Below are 15,959 nucleotides of genomic sequence, written 5' to 3' on the forward strand. Positions count from 1 at the left end.
TAGCAGTGATAAGGAATGTAATACAGTTCAATGTATACTTGTTGAAGCAGTAGATAGGTCTTAGAGTTGCATAAGAGTATGTTAGGTTATATTTTTTAACCCTTTATTATTCTTTACGATAATCTTTCATATGTTATATAAAATAAATATTAGCGGGGCCAGCACTGTGGCATAGCAGGTAAGGCCGCCGCCTGCAGTGCCAGCATTCCATGTGGGCACTGTTTCAAGTCCTGGCTGCTTCGCTTCCAATCCAGCTCTCTGCTGTGGCCTGGGAAGGCAGTAGAAAATGGCCCAAATCCTTGGGCCCCTGCACCCGTTTGGGAGACCCGGAGGAGGCTTCTGGCTCCTGGCTTCGGATCGGCTCAGTGCCGGCCATTGCGGCCAACTGCGGAGTGAACCAGCAGATGGAAGACAGCCTCCCATCTCTCTCTCTCTGCCTCTTCTCTCTGTGTAACTCTTGACTTACAAATAAATAAATAAATATTTTAAATAAAAAATAAAATAGGTATTATCTTTCATTTGTAGATGAAAGGATTTGTTATGGCTATACTTTATATTTAGTATCTACTTTATGTATACTTTATATTTAGTATCTACTATATAGTAGGTGTTTTGGCATAAATTGCTTAATCTTCTCTGTGGCTGTGAAATAATAGGTTTTCTTTTTTTTTTTTTTGAGGTTTATTTTATTTATTTGAAAGAATTATAAAGAGAGGTAGAGATAGAGAAAGCTAAGTCTTCCATCACTTCTTCACTCCCCCAAATGGCTATAATAACCAGAGCTGAGCTGATATGTAGCCAGGAGCTGCTTTTGGGTCTCCCACGTGGGTATAGGGCCTAAGGATTTGGGCCATCCTCTGCTGCTTGCCCAGGTGCATTAGAAGGGAGCTGGATTGGAAGTGGAGCAACCGCGACATGAACTAGTACCCATATGGGATGTCAGTGCTGCAGGCTAGGGCTTTAACCTGCTGTACCCCAGCGCTGGCCCCATATTAGGTTTTCTTACCCTTCTTTGAAGAGGATGAAATGGAATCTTATAAAAGATGAAGTGACATACCTGACTGGAACCATTTAGGACAAAAGGAGAATTTGATTACTGCATATAATCAGAAGAACGGCAATAGAATTCTTTACAGAAATAGAACCAAGAGCAGGCATTTGGCACAGCAGTTAAGATGTTGCTTGGGATGCCTGCATCCCATACCAGAATGTCTGGATTGCAGTCCCAGCTCTGCTTTCAATATAGTTTCCTGCTAATGCATACCCTGGGAAGCAGCAGGTTATGGCTTAATAGTTGGGTCCCTGCCACCAAGGTAGGAAATCTGGATTGAGTTCTGGGCTCCTGACTTCAACCTGGCCCATCCCTGGCTATTTGGTCATTTGGGAAGTGAACCAACAGATGGGAGATCTCTCATGCCTGCCTCTCTGGCTGTCTCTTGCCTTTAAAAAAAACCCACTTTCATAGCAATCTGAGGCTAGTATAGTCTGATGTTTGTCCAAATTTTGGGTACTGTGGTCTAGTTAACTTAATGCATAAAATTATCACAAAAGGTGACAGAATCCAGGGCTTAAGCCTAAGCCCTACCACGACTCATATTCTGTCTGTCAGGAAAACGCAAGCAACACCTGGACTCCCATTTGCCCATATTGATAGTTTCACATGAATTATTTTTGTTAAGCATGAACAAAATAATCATTGAGGTGGTTGTCTCATAGAACACCATTCAGGTAACAAATAATAAATGCTGACTTTCTGTAATTTATTATTAGTAGTAGAACTAGTAGCAGTAGATATGGTGCTGGTAATAATAGAACTTTCTTATTAGTTTAAAATAAAGACATCCTAAATGAAGGTTCTGACTGGCCTATTGTTGATCATAGATTTGGTTTTCCCCCTTTTGAATGGTGCTTCACAGGCTATTCTTTAATTAATTGCTGATTGTGGGATGGGTACTGTGATGGGCCAGTTCCTGCAGTCCTTGCTCAGAGGCAGGGTCTGAAGGTATTGCAAAAAGCTCATGGAGGAGCCATTGTAGTGGCATAGTGTTGTAAAGCTGCCACCTGCAATGCCAGCATCCCATTTGAGTTCTGGCTGCTCCACTTCTGATCCATCTCCTTGCCAGTGGCTTGGGAAAGCACCAAAATATGGCTCAAGTGTTTGGGCCCCTGCCACTCACGTAGAATACCCAAATAGCTCCTGTCTCCTGGCTTTAGCCTGGTCCATCCCTGACTACTGCAGTCATCTGGGGAGTGAACCAGCAGATGGAAGATCTCTGTCTTTTTATCTCTGTAACTCTTTCAAAATTTTTTTATTTATTTATTTTTGACAGGCAGAGTGGACAGTGAGAGAGAGACAGAGAGAAAGGTCTTCCTTTTTGCCATTGGTTCACCCTCCAATGGCCGCCGCGGCCGGCACGCTGCGGCCGGCACACCGTGCTGATCCAAAACCAGGGGCCAGGTGCTTCTTCTGGTCTCCCATGCGGGTGCACGGCCCAAGCACTTGGGCCATCCTCCGCTGCACTCCCGGGCCATAGCAGAGAGCTGGCCTGGAAGAGGGGCAACCGGGACAGAATCCGGTGCCCCGACCAGGACTAGAAGCCGGGGTGCCGGCGCCGCAAGGCAGAGGATTAGCTTATTGAGCCACGGTGCCGGCCCTCAAATAAATCTTTCAAAAAAAAATTGGCAGATGGAATTAAAAGTTAAGTTTATTTTGGTGCAATACAATATTTATAAGATTTATTTTATTTATTCGAAGACAGAGTTACAAAGAGGGGTAGAGACAGAGAGAGAGTTCTTCCATCTGCTGGTTCACTCCCCAAATGGTCACAAGAGCTGGAGCTGAGCTGATCCATGAGCTTCCTCTGGGTCTCCCACATAGATAGATGCAGGGACCCAAGGACTTCGACTGTCCTCTACTGCTTTCCCAGGTACATCAAGCAGAGAGCTAGATCAGAAGTGGAGCAGCCAGGACACAAATTGGTGCCCTTATGGGATGTTGTCACTACAGGCCAGGCTTTAATTTGCTGGACCACAGCTTCAGACCTGGTGCAAAACATTTTGAAATCTGTGCATGCTAGGAGTTCATGGAAGTATATATTATGGAAAATCTATACATGGATTCAAAAAAGCTATTTCACATTAGAATCCAGGTCCCCAGTTTTTGTTCTGTTTCCTTATGTTTTGTTTGTTTCATTCTTTTTTTTAATATTTATTTGAGAGGCAGTTACAGAGAGAGAGGGAGAGACAGAGAGAAGAGGTCTTCGATCTGCTCGTTTACTCCCTAAATGACCACAACAGTTGAACCCGTGGGCCGATCTGAACCTACTAGCCAGGAACTTCCTCCGGGTCTCCCACATGGGTAGAGTGGCCAAAGCACTTGGGCAATCTTCCACTGCTTTTCCAGGCCATTAGCAGAGAGCTGGCCCAGAAGAGGAGCAGCTGGGAATCTCTGGGACCCATATGGGATACTGGCACCAGAGGCAGAATTAACTTGCTGGGCCACAGCGCTAGCCTTCCTTGCTTTCTGTGAGACCTGTGTACTGGGGCTGGCCTTGTAGTGCAGTGGGTAAAGCTGCTGCCTGCAGTTCCCGCATTCCATATAGGCACTGATTCAAGTCCCTGCTGCTCCACTTCTGATCCAGCTGTCTGCTCTGGCTTGAGAAAGCAGTGGAGAATGGCCCAAGTCCTTGGGTCCCTGCACCTGCCTGGGACACCCAGAGGAGGCTCCTGGCTTCTGGCTTCAGATTGGCACAGCTCTGGCTGTTGCGGCCATCTGGGGAGTGAACCAGCAGATGGAAGACCTCTCTTTGCCTCTGCCTCTCTGTAACTCTGCCTTTCAAATAAAAAAAACTTAAATGCAAAAAAAATCTATATATCTTAATGAAGACTGCAGAATTAAAATAGCATGTATTTTTCTGTTAAGTTGTAAAAAATTGGTATTTAAGCTACTTACAAATAGGCATTTTTTTGGGTTAAATGTGCATGAAAAGAATTTTATAAATAAATCTCAAGATTGAAAAGTACATCTTTTTGAATTTTTGCAGCTTTCTAATTTCTAATTATTGCTACTTTTTACTTTTTCTCTGGTTAGAAAACAGTAGATGCTTGTGTTCAGAGAAGAAAGGCATAAAACTATCTTGGAAGGACTTTGAAGGTGATTTAATCTTGTTATCCATGATAATATTGGAATTGTAACAGTGACAGATGGCTCACTCCCTTCTCCCCATGAACAGAGCCTGGGAAAATGAAAGTGAATCACACGGACTCAAGGTTCCTGAGCCTGCCTATCCTTGTGAAAAGCTTTGTACACTTCTTATTAGGTTTCTATAGCTTTGGTACTTCTGGGTCTTTTTTTGTTTTGTTTTGTGTTTTTTTTGTTTGTTTGTTTGTTTTTGTTTTTGTTTTTTGTTTTTTGTTTTTGTTTTTTTTTTGACAGGCAGAGTGGACAGTGAGAGAGAGAGACAGAGAGAAAGGTCTTCCTTTTGCCGTTGGTTCACCCTCCAATGGCCGCCATGGCTGGCGCGCTGCGGCCGGCGCACTGCGCTGATCTGAAGCCAGGAGCCAGGTACTTCTCCTGGTCTCCCATGGGGTGCAGGGCCCAAGCACTTGGGCCATCCTCCACTGCACTCCCTGGCCACAGCAGAGAGCTGGCCTGGAAGAGGGGCAACCGGGACAGAATCTGGTGCCCTGACTGGGACTAGAACCTGGTGTGCCAGCGCCACAAGGTGGAGGATTAGCCTAGTGAGCTGCGGCGCCGGCCAACTTCTGGTTTTTATTTTAGGATGGATAGGGCTAGAGAAGTTGTTTCAACTGGAAGATGGATACTATATTTTCCTATCCATTTTTTGGAAATTACTGAATTGAAGACAATATCTTTTTATGTCATGACATTAAAAATAAATGTTAGTTTGGGCTTTAGGCAAGATATATACTGAGAGGCCAGCGCTGTGGCATAACTGGTAAAGCTGCAGCCTGCAGTGCCGGCATCCGGTTCGTGTCCCAGTGGCTCCACTTCTGATCCAGCTCTCTGCTGTGGCCTGGGAAAGCAGAAGATGGTCCAAGTCCTTGGGCCCCTGCACCCACGTGGGAGACCCGGAAGTAGCTCCTGGCTTTGGATCAGCGAAGCTCTGGCCATTGCAGCCAATTGGAGGAGTGAACCAGCGGATGGAAGACCTCTCTCTTTCTCTCTCTCTCTCTCTCTCTCTATAACTCTGCCTTTCAAAATAATAAATAAATCTTTATAAAAATACATATACTGATTTTTAAATTATTTTATTTGAGAGACAGAAAAAAATTCATTGGTCTTGCATCTGTTGGTTCACTCCTGAAATATCTACAATCTCTGGGTACACATGAAGTGATTCTCCCATGTGGGTGGCAGGGACCTCTCATAAGCTGTCACCTGCTGCCTCCTTGAGTATGCATTAGCAGGAAACTGGAATCAGGAGTGGAGCAAGGACTTGAACCCAGGAACTCCGTTGTGTGATGGGTTTCCCAAGTGGGGTATTAATCAAATGCTTGCCGCATCACCCATCGATTTTTTTACATACATTTTACATCATTCTTATTCACATTTAGTAGTGGACTCCTTGGAAATCTGCCTATAAATGCTTTTTTTTTATTGTGGCACAGATCCTTGAAAAGAGAATTAAGTTTTTTAATGACTAATATTAAACAGAGTGCTTTTTTACATCTTTCGCCTTCAGAAAACTGTTCATGTTTGAAAGAGACCAGAATGAAAAAATGACCACAGTTCCTTATTGCACCTAAATGTATGTTTCAATATTTCCACTTGCTTCCAATGAGAAGGATAAAGATGCTAAGGACAAGGCAGCAGAATAACAATTTGCATATCTAAAATCGTAGCCTCTGTTTTTAGAGATTTTACTTATTTATTTGAGAGGCAGAATTACAGAGAGAGAGAGAAAGAGACAAAGATAAAGGTTTTCCTTCTGCTGGTTCACTCCTCAAATGGCTGCAACAGCCAGAGCTGGGCCAATCTGAAGCCAGGAGCCAGGAGCCTCCTCCGGGCCTCCCATGTGAGTTCAGGGGCCCAAGCACTTGGGCCATCTTCGACTGCTTTCCCAGGTTGTAAGCAGAGAGCTGGATTGGAGGAGGAAAAGCTGGGAAAAGCCCAGGAGAGCAGTGGAGGATGGCTCAAGTGCTTGGGCCCCTGCACCCACATGGGAGACCAGGAAGAAGCACCTAGCTCCTGGCTTTGGATCGTCGCAGTGCCGGCCGTAGTGGCCATTTGGGGAGTAAACCAACGGAAGGAAGACCTTTCTCTCTCTCACTATAACTCTACCTGTCAAATAAAAAAAAAAAAAAAAAAAATGGGAATCAAACTGGTACCCAGGTACCCATATGGAATGCCAGCACTACTGGCAAAGTTTAGCCTACTACACCACAACATTGACCCTAAAATTGTAGCCTTTTTTTTTTTTTTTCTTTTTTTAATGATTGATTTATTTGAAAGGCAGAGCTACTAAGGCAGAGGCAGAGAGAGAAAGAGAAAGAGGTCTTCTATCTGCTGCCTCACTCCCGAAATGGCTGCCATGGCCGGAGCTGGGCCACTCAAAAGTCAGGAGTCTGCTCCAGGCCTCCCATATGGGTGCAGGGACCCAAAGACTTGGGCCATCTTCTGTTGCCTTCCCAGTCTTTATCAGAGAGCTGGATATGAAGTGGAGCAGCCGGGTATCAAACTGGCATCCATATGGGATGCTGGCACTACAGTTGGTGGCTTTACCCACTGTGCTACAGTGTCAGTCCCTAAAATTTTAGTCTTAAGTAAGCAAGAAAACTATTTGATTGTCAGTCTAGTGTATAGGACAGATTTTCCTTTGAATATCTTTCATAGAAGGTGATAAAAGTGAACATTTTAATCTTTTTAAATAAAGTTTTTTATTTACAATGTATATCATGGTACTTGGTTTTGATAATAAAAAGAGCTATGAGATCAGAATTTTATTAGATAAGCATGAATTGAAAGCTAAATTTCATTGATTCTGTACTAGGAGAAACTAATGCCTTTAAGATTCCCATATCTTATTTATGGAGGTGGTCTTTGGGTTGTATTTTAGAGACGTCACCATCATTCCTCCCCTCCCCCAAACACCCCAAATTCTGATGAAAATTTGGTGCTCTTCCACTTTCTCCATTTTACTCAGATGTAGATTGTGTTTGCTGGGTAGCACTGAGAGTCCTCTGTAACGTGTTTTCTGTTTTCACCAGTGAGCTTCCTTCTTTTGCTCTCACATTTCTTCTGTCTTGGCTACTTTAAGACAGCTCTCTGCTTTCTTACAGCTCTGTGTTCCTGCACAGACACTGGCTCTGAGCAGGCACTGTCAGTAGCAGCAGTTAACAGCAGAGCAGAAAGAATTCACACTGATGTGTGTAGTGTTGATCTGTGGTACTGTGTAACGTTTTCTACTTCAAGTGTTGGAAGGGAGGAGCTGAATTGATATTGACCTTATGTGGAATGCCTCTGAGGATTTGGGATTGGGAGAAGTGGCTAGATTTTCATGTGGCTTATCTGACATGCTGCAGCAGAACTGAAAACAGTTCACAAATCTGAAAATCTGTTCACAAAAGGAGGAAAGAAAAAAATTCGCAATATTAGGCTTTCAGAATTTGTGAGTTTTTTTAGACTTTTTTCCAATATTTTCTATTTTTTGATTTTACCTAATATGATAAGGTGGAGAGAGGGTGATGGTCTTTGTGTAATAAGTAAATTGAGGTATGGAAAGAACAGGGCTCAACAATGATCCGCTGTGGTAAGGGACTGTTTAAAATCTTCACGAATTGTGACCCACATTGCAACCCTTCTGACAAATGGTTAGTGAGCTCCTTGGCTTTCTCAATTGTTTAAAAATAAGATTATACAAATAGGTTTATTTGTGTGTTTTTTTCATTTCCATACAAATCCTAAGAACACTGTCTGTGTATCCAAAACAGTTAGATTTTGTCTACATTTAAAATGTCAGCTTAAAAATGTGATAAGAATAAATGAAGCATGTCTTTGTCCCTTAGGTATCACCTTTTGTATAATTGTCTCACTTTCCTTTATGCCAGAGATAAATGGAATCTGAGCTCACATTTGGATTGTGTTAGGGTCAGAAACTGAAATATAGCCATGAAGCTCTCAGGAGAAACTCTGCAGTAATGGACTGGAGGACTTCTTAAATGCTAAACATCCCACCCCTCTCCTCCGTATTGCATTCTTGAGCCTTTCCCTCCACCCCAAAATATATTGCTGCAGAATTCTATGGACTTTTTCTTCAGTTTGTAAAAAAGAAAAAGAGAGCAGTCTTGAAATTTCACTACAAGTGGGCAGTTATATTTGATTTATCAAAAGCAATAGTTTTATTTTTTAATTCTGAATTTAGAGTTGCTTGGGATTCATTCATTGGAACCTAGCTTTGATCAAAGCTTAGAATTTAGATATTGTTTCAAAGTAAAGTGGAGCCAAGTGTTTTCAGTTTGAAGTGTAGATGAGATAAATATGATTGATTCTTTTGAAGTGTAGTATATATTCTATATATTTGATCAATTGGGCTTGGTAAGTGATCCTAAAATAGCATTTTTGAGCAAATATGATATTTTTAGTGCAAATTGCTTGCGTATTAACAGTCTTTTCCATTTTCTCTGTTTCATTTTTTAAATTGGTGCACACTGTAATTTAAGGGGAAATTAGCATTCACTACAGGTCTTTTTCCTTAATATTGTTGATTGTTTCTATTAGCCATTTTCATTTAATGTGACAGTGATACTTAAGGGTTAAGCTTATAGAGCTGATGCAACCCCTCCTTTTCTTCACCAGCAATTTTCATTGGACAGTATTTCTATAGCAACAGTGAGATCAGTGAAACCTGAGTGTTTCATTGATTGTTTTTCTCTTCTTCCTTTTTTAATCTATTCTCTTTTCACCACATTTTAGTGAGAAAGCAATTTTTTTTTACAACAGAGCTTTATATTGATTTCTAATCCATAAATTATTAAGAGGGTAGAAAAATCTGCCCTTCGTTTAAAGATTGAATGTTTCACTATGTATTTAAAAAGCGATTCAGGATTAGGAGGATGGATAACCATACCAGCTGTAGCTGATGTTCTCAAATATTCTTGCATTGTTTGCTGGTCTTCTAGGGAAAAGAATAATGTGGAACAGGACCTTAAGGAGAAAGAAGATACTATTAAACAGAGAACAAGCGAGGTGCAGGTAAGTGAAACATAAAATTCAGTATGCTATTTCTGATGCAGGAGTGTTCATTTTAAATGTATCGGGTCACTTATTATTTGATGGAATAGGTATTAGGGAATACATACTATTTGTATGCTATCAATGTTTATCTTTTGCAAAATGATTTTTGCAAAATGATTTTCTTACTTTGAATTCTGGCCTGTAAAGATTGCACTGCAGTGAGAAAGCAGTATTTTGTGTAGATTTCTAGTTTTGAAACTGGTTTTTAAATAATATTTACCTGCATATTATACCATTAAAGGCAACTTTGAATGGCTTACCATGTGAATATTATTACAGCAATAAAATTAAATGAGATCGTATCATAGGCATTATCATGTAAAACCAAATTGCTTTTTCATGCATGGAGATTTTGTTAGCTAGAAGATCTAGTATTTCGAAGGGCTATTTCTTACAATGCTGGTAGAGTGGCAGATGATACAAAAAAATTTAAAATAGCATTTTTTCAGTAGCTTAGTAGCTAAAATATCTTAAACTTTAGCATAAGGAGATTAAATCATTTTCACTAAGTGCAGTGTTGGGTAGTTTCATTTTACAAATAGGAAAAATATATTCTCAGCTTTTATTTGGGAAATGATAAAAAGAGAAGTTTCATACATTTGAAATATAGAACACTGGGCAGTGTTTTATTTAGAGCAGTAAGTAATACATGTAGCCATGTTATTGGGCCATGTTTCCTGAATGCTGCATAGTACAAAAAGAATACTGGATGTAGAAGCACCTCCTGGAAGTAATTGCCAGAAAGAAATTACGGGTGGGCATTTTTTAATGTGTTATTTGTATGTTTGGTTTCCCTGCTTGTCCTAATGGTTTTAAATAGATGAATGCTCAGAATTGTTAGCTCCGTTGTTTTGTTTTGATGTAGGACATTTGTTAGAGTCTGTTGGTCAGGTGGACTGTGCTAGGGTGGAGAGAATGATTTAGTCAGAGAGACCTATTCTTAGGAAGTAATACTCTGATTGGGTAAATGAATTTATTTTATTTACTTACAACCAATGCAAAAGTCAAAGAGATTACCTCCAATTTTCCTCTGGTAATGAGATTTGGGGAAGGAGAGCAGGTGGGTTGGTTACCTGAATTACATTATTTTTATACAATTTTTGAGCTTCTGAAGATACACAAAAAAGTTACAGACTTTAAATAGTTATTGCTGAAATAGTTAAAGAATGGAATATAAAATAACTTACAAAAATGTCCCCCATCTGAAGAAATAGATATCCTTACTAATATAGTCTTTTATAGCTCCTAAAGTTAGGAGTTACTATTTTAAAGTATATAGGTTTTGGGGATAAGGCAGTATTTTGTTATTTGAGTACATCTACCTGTTGATTTTTTTTCTCTTTTGAGAATGTAAATTTAAATAGCCAGTTTAAAAGACCACTGAAAACTTTTCCCTTCTGGCTAAGTGGACTCTCTTTGAATGTTTGGTTTCTCATAGAAGTTTTGTTGTCAAGCAGAATCTCTCCATGACTCATTTGTCCTTACTGTTAAGCTTTGTGATATCCAAAATGTATGATTAGCACAGGAGGTCCCAATTGTTGAATTTTTCTGCACTGTGTACTGTAAGTATAAGGCATGTTTGAACATAAATTCATTGAAAAAGAGCAATAGATTAAAGCTTTGGGGATAGTAGAATCATCACTCATTCAACCCTAAGAGAGGTATCTGTGCATTATCCATGGTCATGACATGATTAATTGACATAGTAATTAAATTACAAAGTAATTAAAACTTTTCATTTAGTTGTCATTTTTAGTTTTTTTGAAGCACAAGACAATCAGAAGTGGTAATAAGTAAATTTCATTACCTATTGAGTTAAGATAATGAGGCACAGATTAAGAATAACATGAGTAATTAAAATGCATAAGTTCAGCCCTCAGTACTTACTTTTCAGTTTCTCTGGCAAAAGGAAATTTACTAGAGCTGTAAATAAATAGCAGAATTTATTGCTTCTTTGTGACCATGCTTTCTAATTATGTTGCTAATAAGAAATGACAAAATGAATGCATCAGGAAGGAAGGAAGGGAATTTTGACCTATCAGTGAGTGCTTAATCAAAATTTGGCTTTTCTGAGTTTTCTCTGTTTTTCCATCTAATAAAATCACAAAAGTCATTAAATCAGTGCATATCTCAAGCACAGAAAGCAAACTTTCAAAGCCAAAAGGCTTAACGTTTTCTTGTTGTTTTATGTTTAGTCTTCCTAATTCAGTTAAAATAATCTGCACAAGTTCTAAATTTGTTTCCTATCTATATTTACATGAACTACAAATTTGAAAAAGTTTGAAATTTTTCTAATGATGATTTCACATTTCATTTCATGAGATGAGGATTGTTAGCTTGTTTGAGGTACACTGCTATTTTATCAAGTTTTATGGGAAAACTAAGCTCAAATGTTTATGTTTTTCTTATCTTGAACTGCCTATCTACAGTCTTATCAACATTTTTCTTCTGAATAGTCAATAAATATTTAGGAATTCACATTCATATGTATATTTTCTTCAGTTTTACAGAGAGATTTATAACAATCTGGTGTCAGACTCACTACATTTCCTGGCTCTGCCACTTTATAGGTTTGTGGTTTAACCACTCTACATCTTGGGTTTTTCCTCTATAATTTAGAATAATACAAATTCCTAACACTTTATAGAGGTCATGTAAGAATCAAATGAAAAAATATGGGTAAAGTGCCTCACAGGATGATTGGCACCTTGCATTTTGATTGATTTTTTTAAAGATTAATGTATTTGAAAGGGAGAGTTACAGAGAGGCAGAGGCAGAGAGAGAGGAGAATCTTCCATTCACTGGTTCACTCCCTAAATGACTGCAGAAGCTGGAGTTGGGCTGATCCAAAGCCAGGAGCCAGGAGCTCTTCTGGGTCTCCCACGTGGGTGTCGGGGCCCAAGCACTTGAGCCATCTTCCATTGCTTTCCCAGGCCATCGCAGAGAGCTGGATCTGCAGTAGAGCAGCTGGGACTTAAACCAGCACCCATATGGGATGCCAGCACTGCAGGCGGTGGCTTTACTCACTACACCACAGTGCTGGCCCCTTGGTTGATTTTATTATCCTGTACCCAACAGTCATCTCCTTATTGTCCTCCGTTCCTCTTCAAGCTGTTTCTTCTGCGACTTTTATCTCTGCACATGGCTCTCTGTATATGGAGTTCCTCAATTTGAAAATAATCCTTTACGGGGTCTCATTGCTACCTTAGCTCCCAACCTGTATTTTTCTCCTTTTATTGCTTTGTGTGGCCATTTCCACCTTCCTGTCTTTTCAGTAACCCTTTATAGTCTACTGTTTATAACAGCTGTTTCTCCACCCAGGGCCAACAGTAATCTTTCCGGTGAATTTGTTTGTCCTTCCTGTATTGGTTACTTTTTCCTGGGTTGTGCTTTCCTAGTTATCTTCCTACCTCTCTGACTCTGTCTCTGTTGCCTTTGCAAGGGACAGACTGTGTGTGTGTGTGTGTGTGTGTGTTCCCTTTCCTTTCCTTTCTTTTTTTATTTTTATTTATTTATTTATTTATTTTTATTTTTTGACAGGCAGAGTGGACTGTGAGAGAGAGAGACAGAGAGAAAGGTCTTCCTTTTGCCGTTGGTTCACCCTCCAAAGGCCGCCGCGGCTGGTGCGCTGCGGCCAGCGCACCGCGCTGATCCGATAGCAGGAGCCAGGTACTTCTCCTGGTCTCCCATGGGGTGCAGGGCCCAAGGACTTGGACCATCCTCCACTGCCTTCCCGGGCGACAGCAGAGAGCTGGCCTGGAAGAGGGGCAACTGGGACAGAATCCGGCACCCCGAGACCGGGACTAGAACCCGAGGTGCCGGCGCCGCAAGGCGGAGGATTAGCCTAGTGAGCTGGCCCTCCCTTTCCTTTCTTCTCCATATTCTCTGCCATCCATATGCAGATAACTCCCAAGTATTTATCAACCTCTCAATTCTATTGAGTGCCAGTCCCACATCTCTTGTTACCCACTGAATCATCTCAAAGTCTGTATATCTAAAATCAGTCTTAACTTGTTGAAAGAAATTGGCTTAAAGTTTGACCTTTAATATTTCTTTTTTTTTTTTTTTCTCACTGTTGACCCTTGTGTCACCTACCATCTGAAATTTTAAAGTTAGATTGTGTGTGCTTAAAGCCCATTGTCTCTTGCCTTTCTTCCCAAATCAGCTCTCAGGTATGGAAATCTTCATTGATGCCCACTGCCATTGTTAATGATGAGAGGGTTCTTACCTCACAGGGCATGTTAGGATTACCAAAACAAGATGGAATGTGAACTCTCCTGCTATACTAGTTATTTTCTGATTATCTGACTCTTATTATATTATTATATTTATTATATTAATATATATTAATATTATATTTCTGATTATCTGACTCATTATCATATATTCGTTACATATGTTCTTCTCGCTCCTACTCTAAAGACCTTTTATTGTTGCAATCTACCTCCTTGTTTTTGTGAATTCCACTCATGCTTAAAGCTCAGATCAGATACCATCACTTTTCTCCATCTTCTTTGTCTCTTTAGTATACACTGATCTTTCCTGGCACTGTCAGAGTAATGTGTATCCACATATATGGTGTATATTGTGTGTTATCTTACAGTGCCAATTTGATGTGTACATATATAGATTCCACTATCCACTAACTCATTTGTGAATTCCTTGAACTTCAAAATGGTATCTTGGATCTTATCTTCTGTATTTGCTAATGTATTGTTAGATGGAAGTAAATTTAAGGAAACTGTTCACAATAGAAATGAAAAAACTTTTGTTATTATGCATGAAATTAAAAATAGGACAAGGTGCACCTGGAAACTACAGGTAGAAAGGATTGAGAACAGGACATATGGAGAGCCACACTTTTCCACGAGGCTCATACTGCTCTTATGCAAAAGCAGCTTTCACTTCTTTGTACTTCAGTAAAGATCCAGTAATTCAGTCATTGTCCATTTTTTTTTTCATTTTAATTCATATAGTTGGTTTTTTCCTTAGATGAGAGGAATGACTTATTTTAGCTGAAAATAAAATTAGATCATGAGCTCAACATTCTTTTCCTATCAGTGATGCTCTTTGGAACATTTGGGGAAACATATGATTGGGAAATAAAGACAGGCTGTTAGTGGGGTTTTCTAACACCTACCCTCGTTTGATAGTCTTCCCTTTTTTTTGGTTGGCTGTAATATCTCATTCTGTAGTTAATGCGTTTTCTTATATTAAGAATAATCCTATGATTTGCATTTTGAATAGTAGGCTAACGTAATGAATGTATCTGATTATTTCTACTTTAGGGTTAGTCTATAGAGTTTTTGGAGTCTTTGAAATAAACTGATAGCACCTTCTATAAGATTACTACAGTAATAGTTTATTTGTTCACTAAGTAATTCTGCTATAGATACACTAGTGTAAGTACATGTAAACTCATGTGGATTTGGGGAGTTTAAACTATCCTTTTTTTTCTGTAATTTATCTGAAACAAACATGCATGTTGCTGATATTTCAAAAGTTTCTTAAGCTATTTCTTCAGTTGTAAATCTGACTTGGGTTGCTAAAGTGAATTATTTTATTCTTTTATATGTGTAAGAGTTTTATATATGTATTTAAATTTTGTCTCTGGGACTGGCATTGTGGCACAGCATCATGTGATGCCAGCACTCCACATGAGTACCAGTTAGAATCCCAGCTGCTCCACTCCTGATTCAGCTCCCTGCTAATGCTCCTGGAAAAGCAGTAGAAGATGGCCTAACTACTTGGGACCCTGACACCCACATGGGAGAGCTGGATGGGGTTCCAAGCTCCTGGCTTCAATTTGGCCCAGCCCTGGTCCTTGGAGCCATTTGGGAAGTGAAATAAATTTTAACTTCACTTTTCTGTAACACTTCCTGTCATGTAGGGAGGGAATGAGGAATGAGTTTGTCCTTTTCTTTTCTTTTTTTTTTTTTTTTTTTTGGACAGGTAGAGCTATAGACAGTGAGAGAGAGACAGAGAGAAAGGTCTTCCTTCCATTGGTTCACTCCCCAAATGGCCGTCACGGCTGGCGCCGTGCTGATCCAAAGCCAGGAGCCAGGTACTTCCTCCTGGTCTCCCATGGGGTGCAGGGCCCAAGCACTTGGGCCATCCTCCACTGCCCTCCTGGGCCACAGCAGAGAGCTGGACTGGAAGAGGAGCAACCGGGACTAGAACCCAGCGCCCATATGGGATGCTGGCACTGCAGGTGGTGGATTAACCAAGTGAGCCACTGCGCCAGCCCTGAGTTTGTCCTTTTCAATAACTAAAGTGATTCCTAGAAAACAGGACTTTTCCTCTGAAATTCCATTTTAAATGAAGCCTAGATTTCCAGTCAAATATCCCATCATTCTTGGATGAAATACCTTAGGTGTGACTTGTTGATATTTTCCTAAAACAAACCTTGGTAGCCTATTACACTAGTCTTATTCACTTCTTCCTTGTCATTCTCTAGTTCATAATACCCTCTTTTATTTTGCTGTCACTGGCCCTGGTAGGCAAGTAGAACATGATCAAGGAAATGGAGAGCTAGGAAGGGCGTCTGCAATGTCTTCAGTCATTCAGTTAAGGAGCTGGCATTTGATGGGGCTGAGGTCACGTACTGACCCGGGAGAGGATGTTCCCGGAGGATACACCTTAGGTTAACAGAAAAATATCCAAGTTTAATAGGAGGCACTGTTTGCTAAGAAAACCTGCCACT

The 15,959-nt window shown here is 40.3% G+C and overlaps 1 protein-coding gene across 4 annotated transcripts in view; it reads left to right on the forward strand.

Annotated features, from left to right (window-relative positions):
- EPS15 (epidermal growth factor receptor pathway substrate 15) overlaps positions 1-15,959 on the forward strand; it is a 178,487-nt gene that overhangs the window by 100,668 nt on the left and 61,860 nt on the right. For all 4 annotated transcript variants that reach the window (XR_011390711.1, XM_051857775.2, XM_070078537.1 and 1 more), the window contains one exon: positions 9,142-9,214. Coding sequence is in view for 3 of the 4 variants with exons in the window: in XM_051857775.2 (XP_051713735.2) it covers positions 9,142-9,214 (73 nt within the window). In the remaining variant the exon portion in view is untranslated. The remainder of the gene's footprint in view (positions 1-9,141; positions 9,215-15,959) is intronic.

The sequence above is a fragment of the Oryctolagus cuniculus genome, chromosome 7 (genome assembly GCF_964237555.1).
Source record: "Oryctolagus cuniculus chromosome 7, mOryCun1.1, whole genome shotgun sequence".
NCBI classification, from domain to species: Eukaryota; Metazoa; Chordata; class Mammalia; order Lagomorpha; family Leporidae; genus Oryctolagus; species Oryctolagus cuniculus.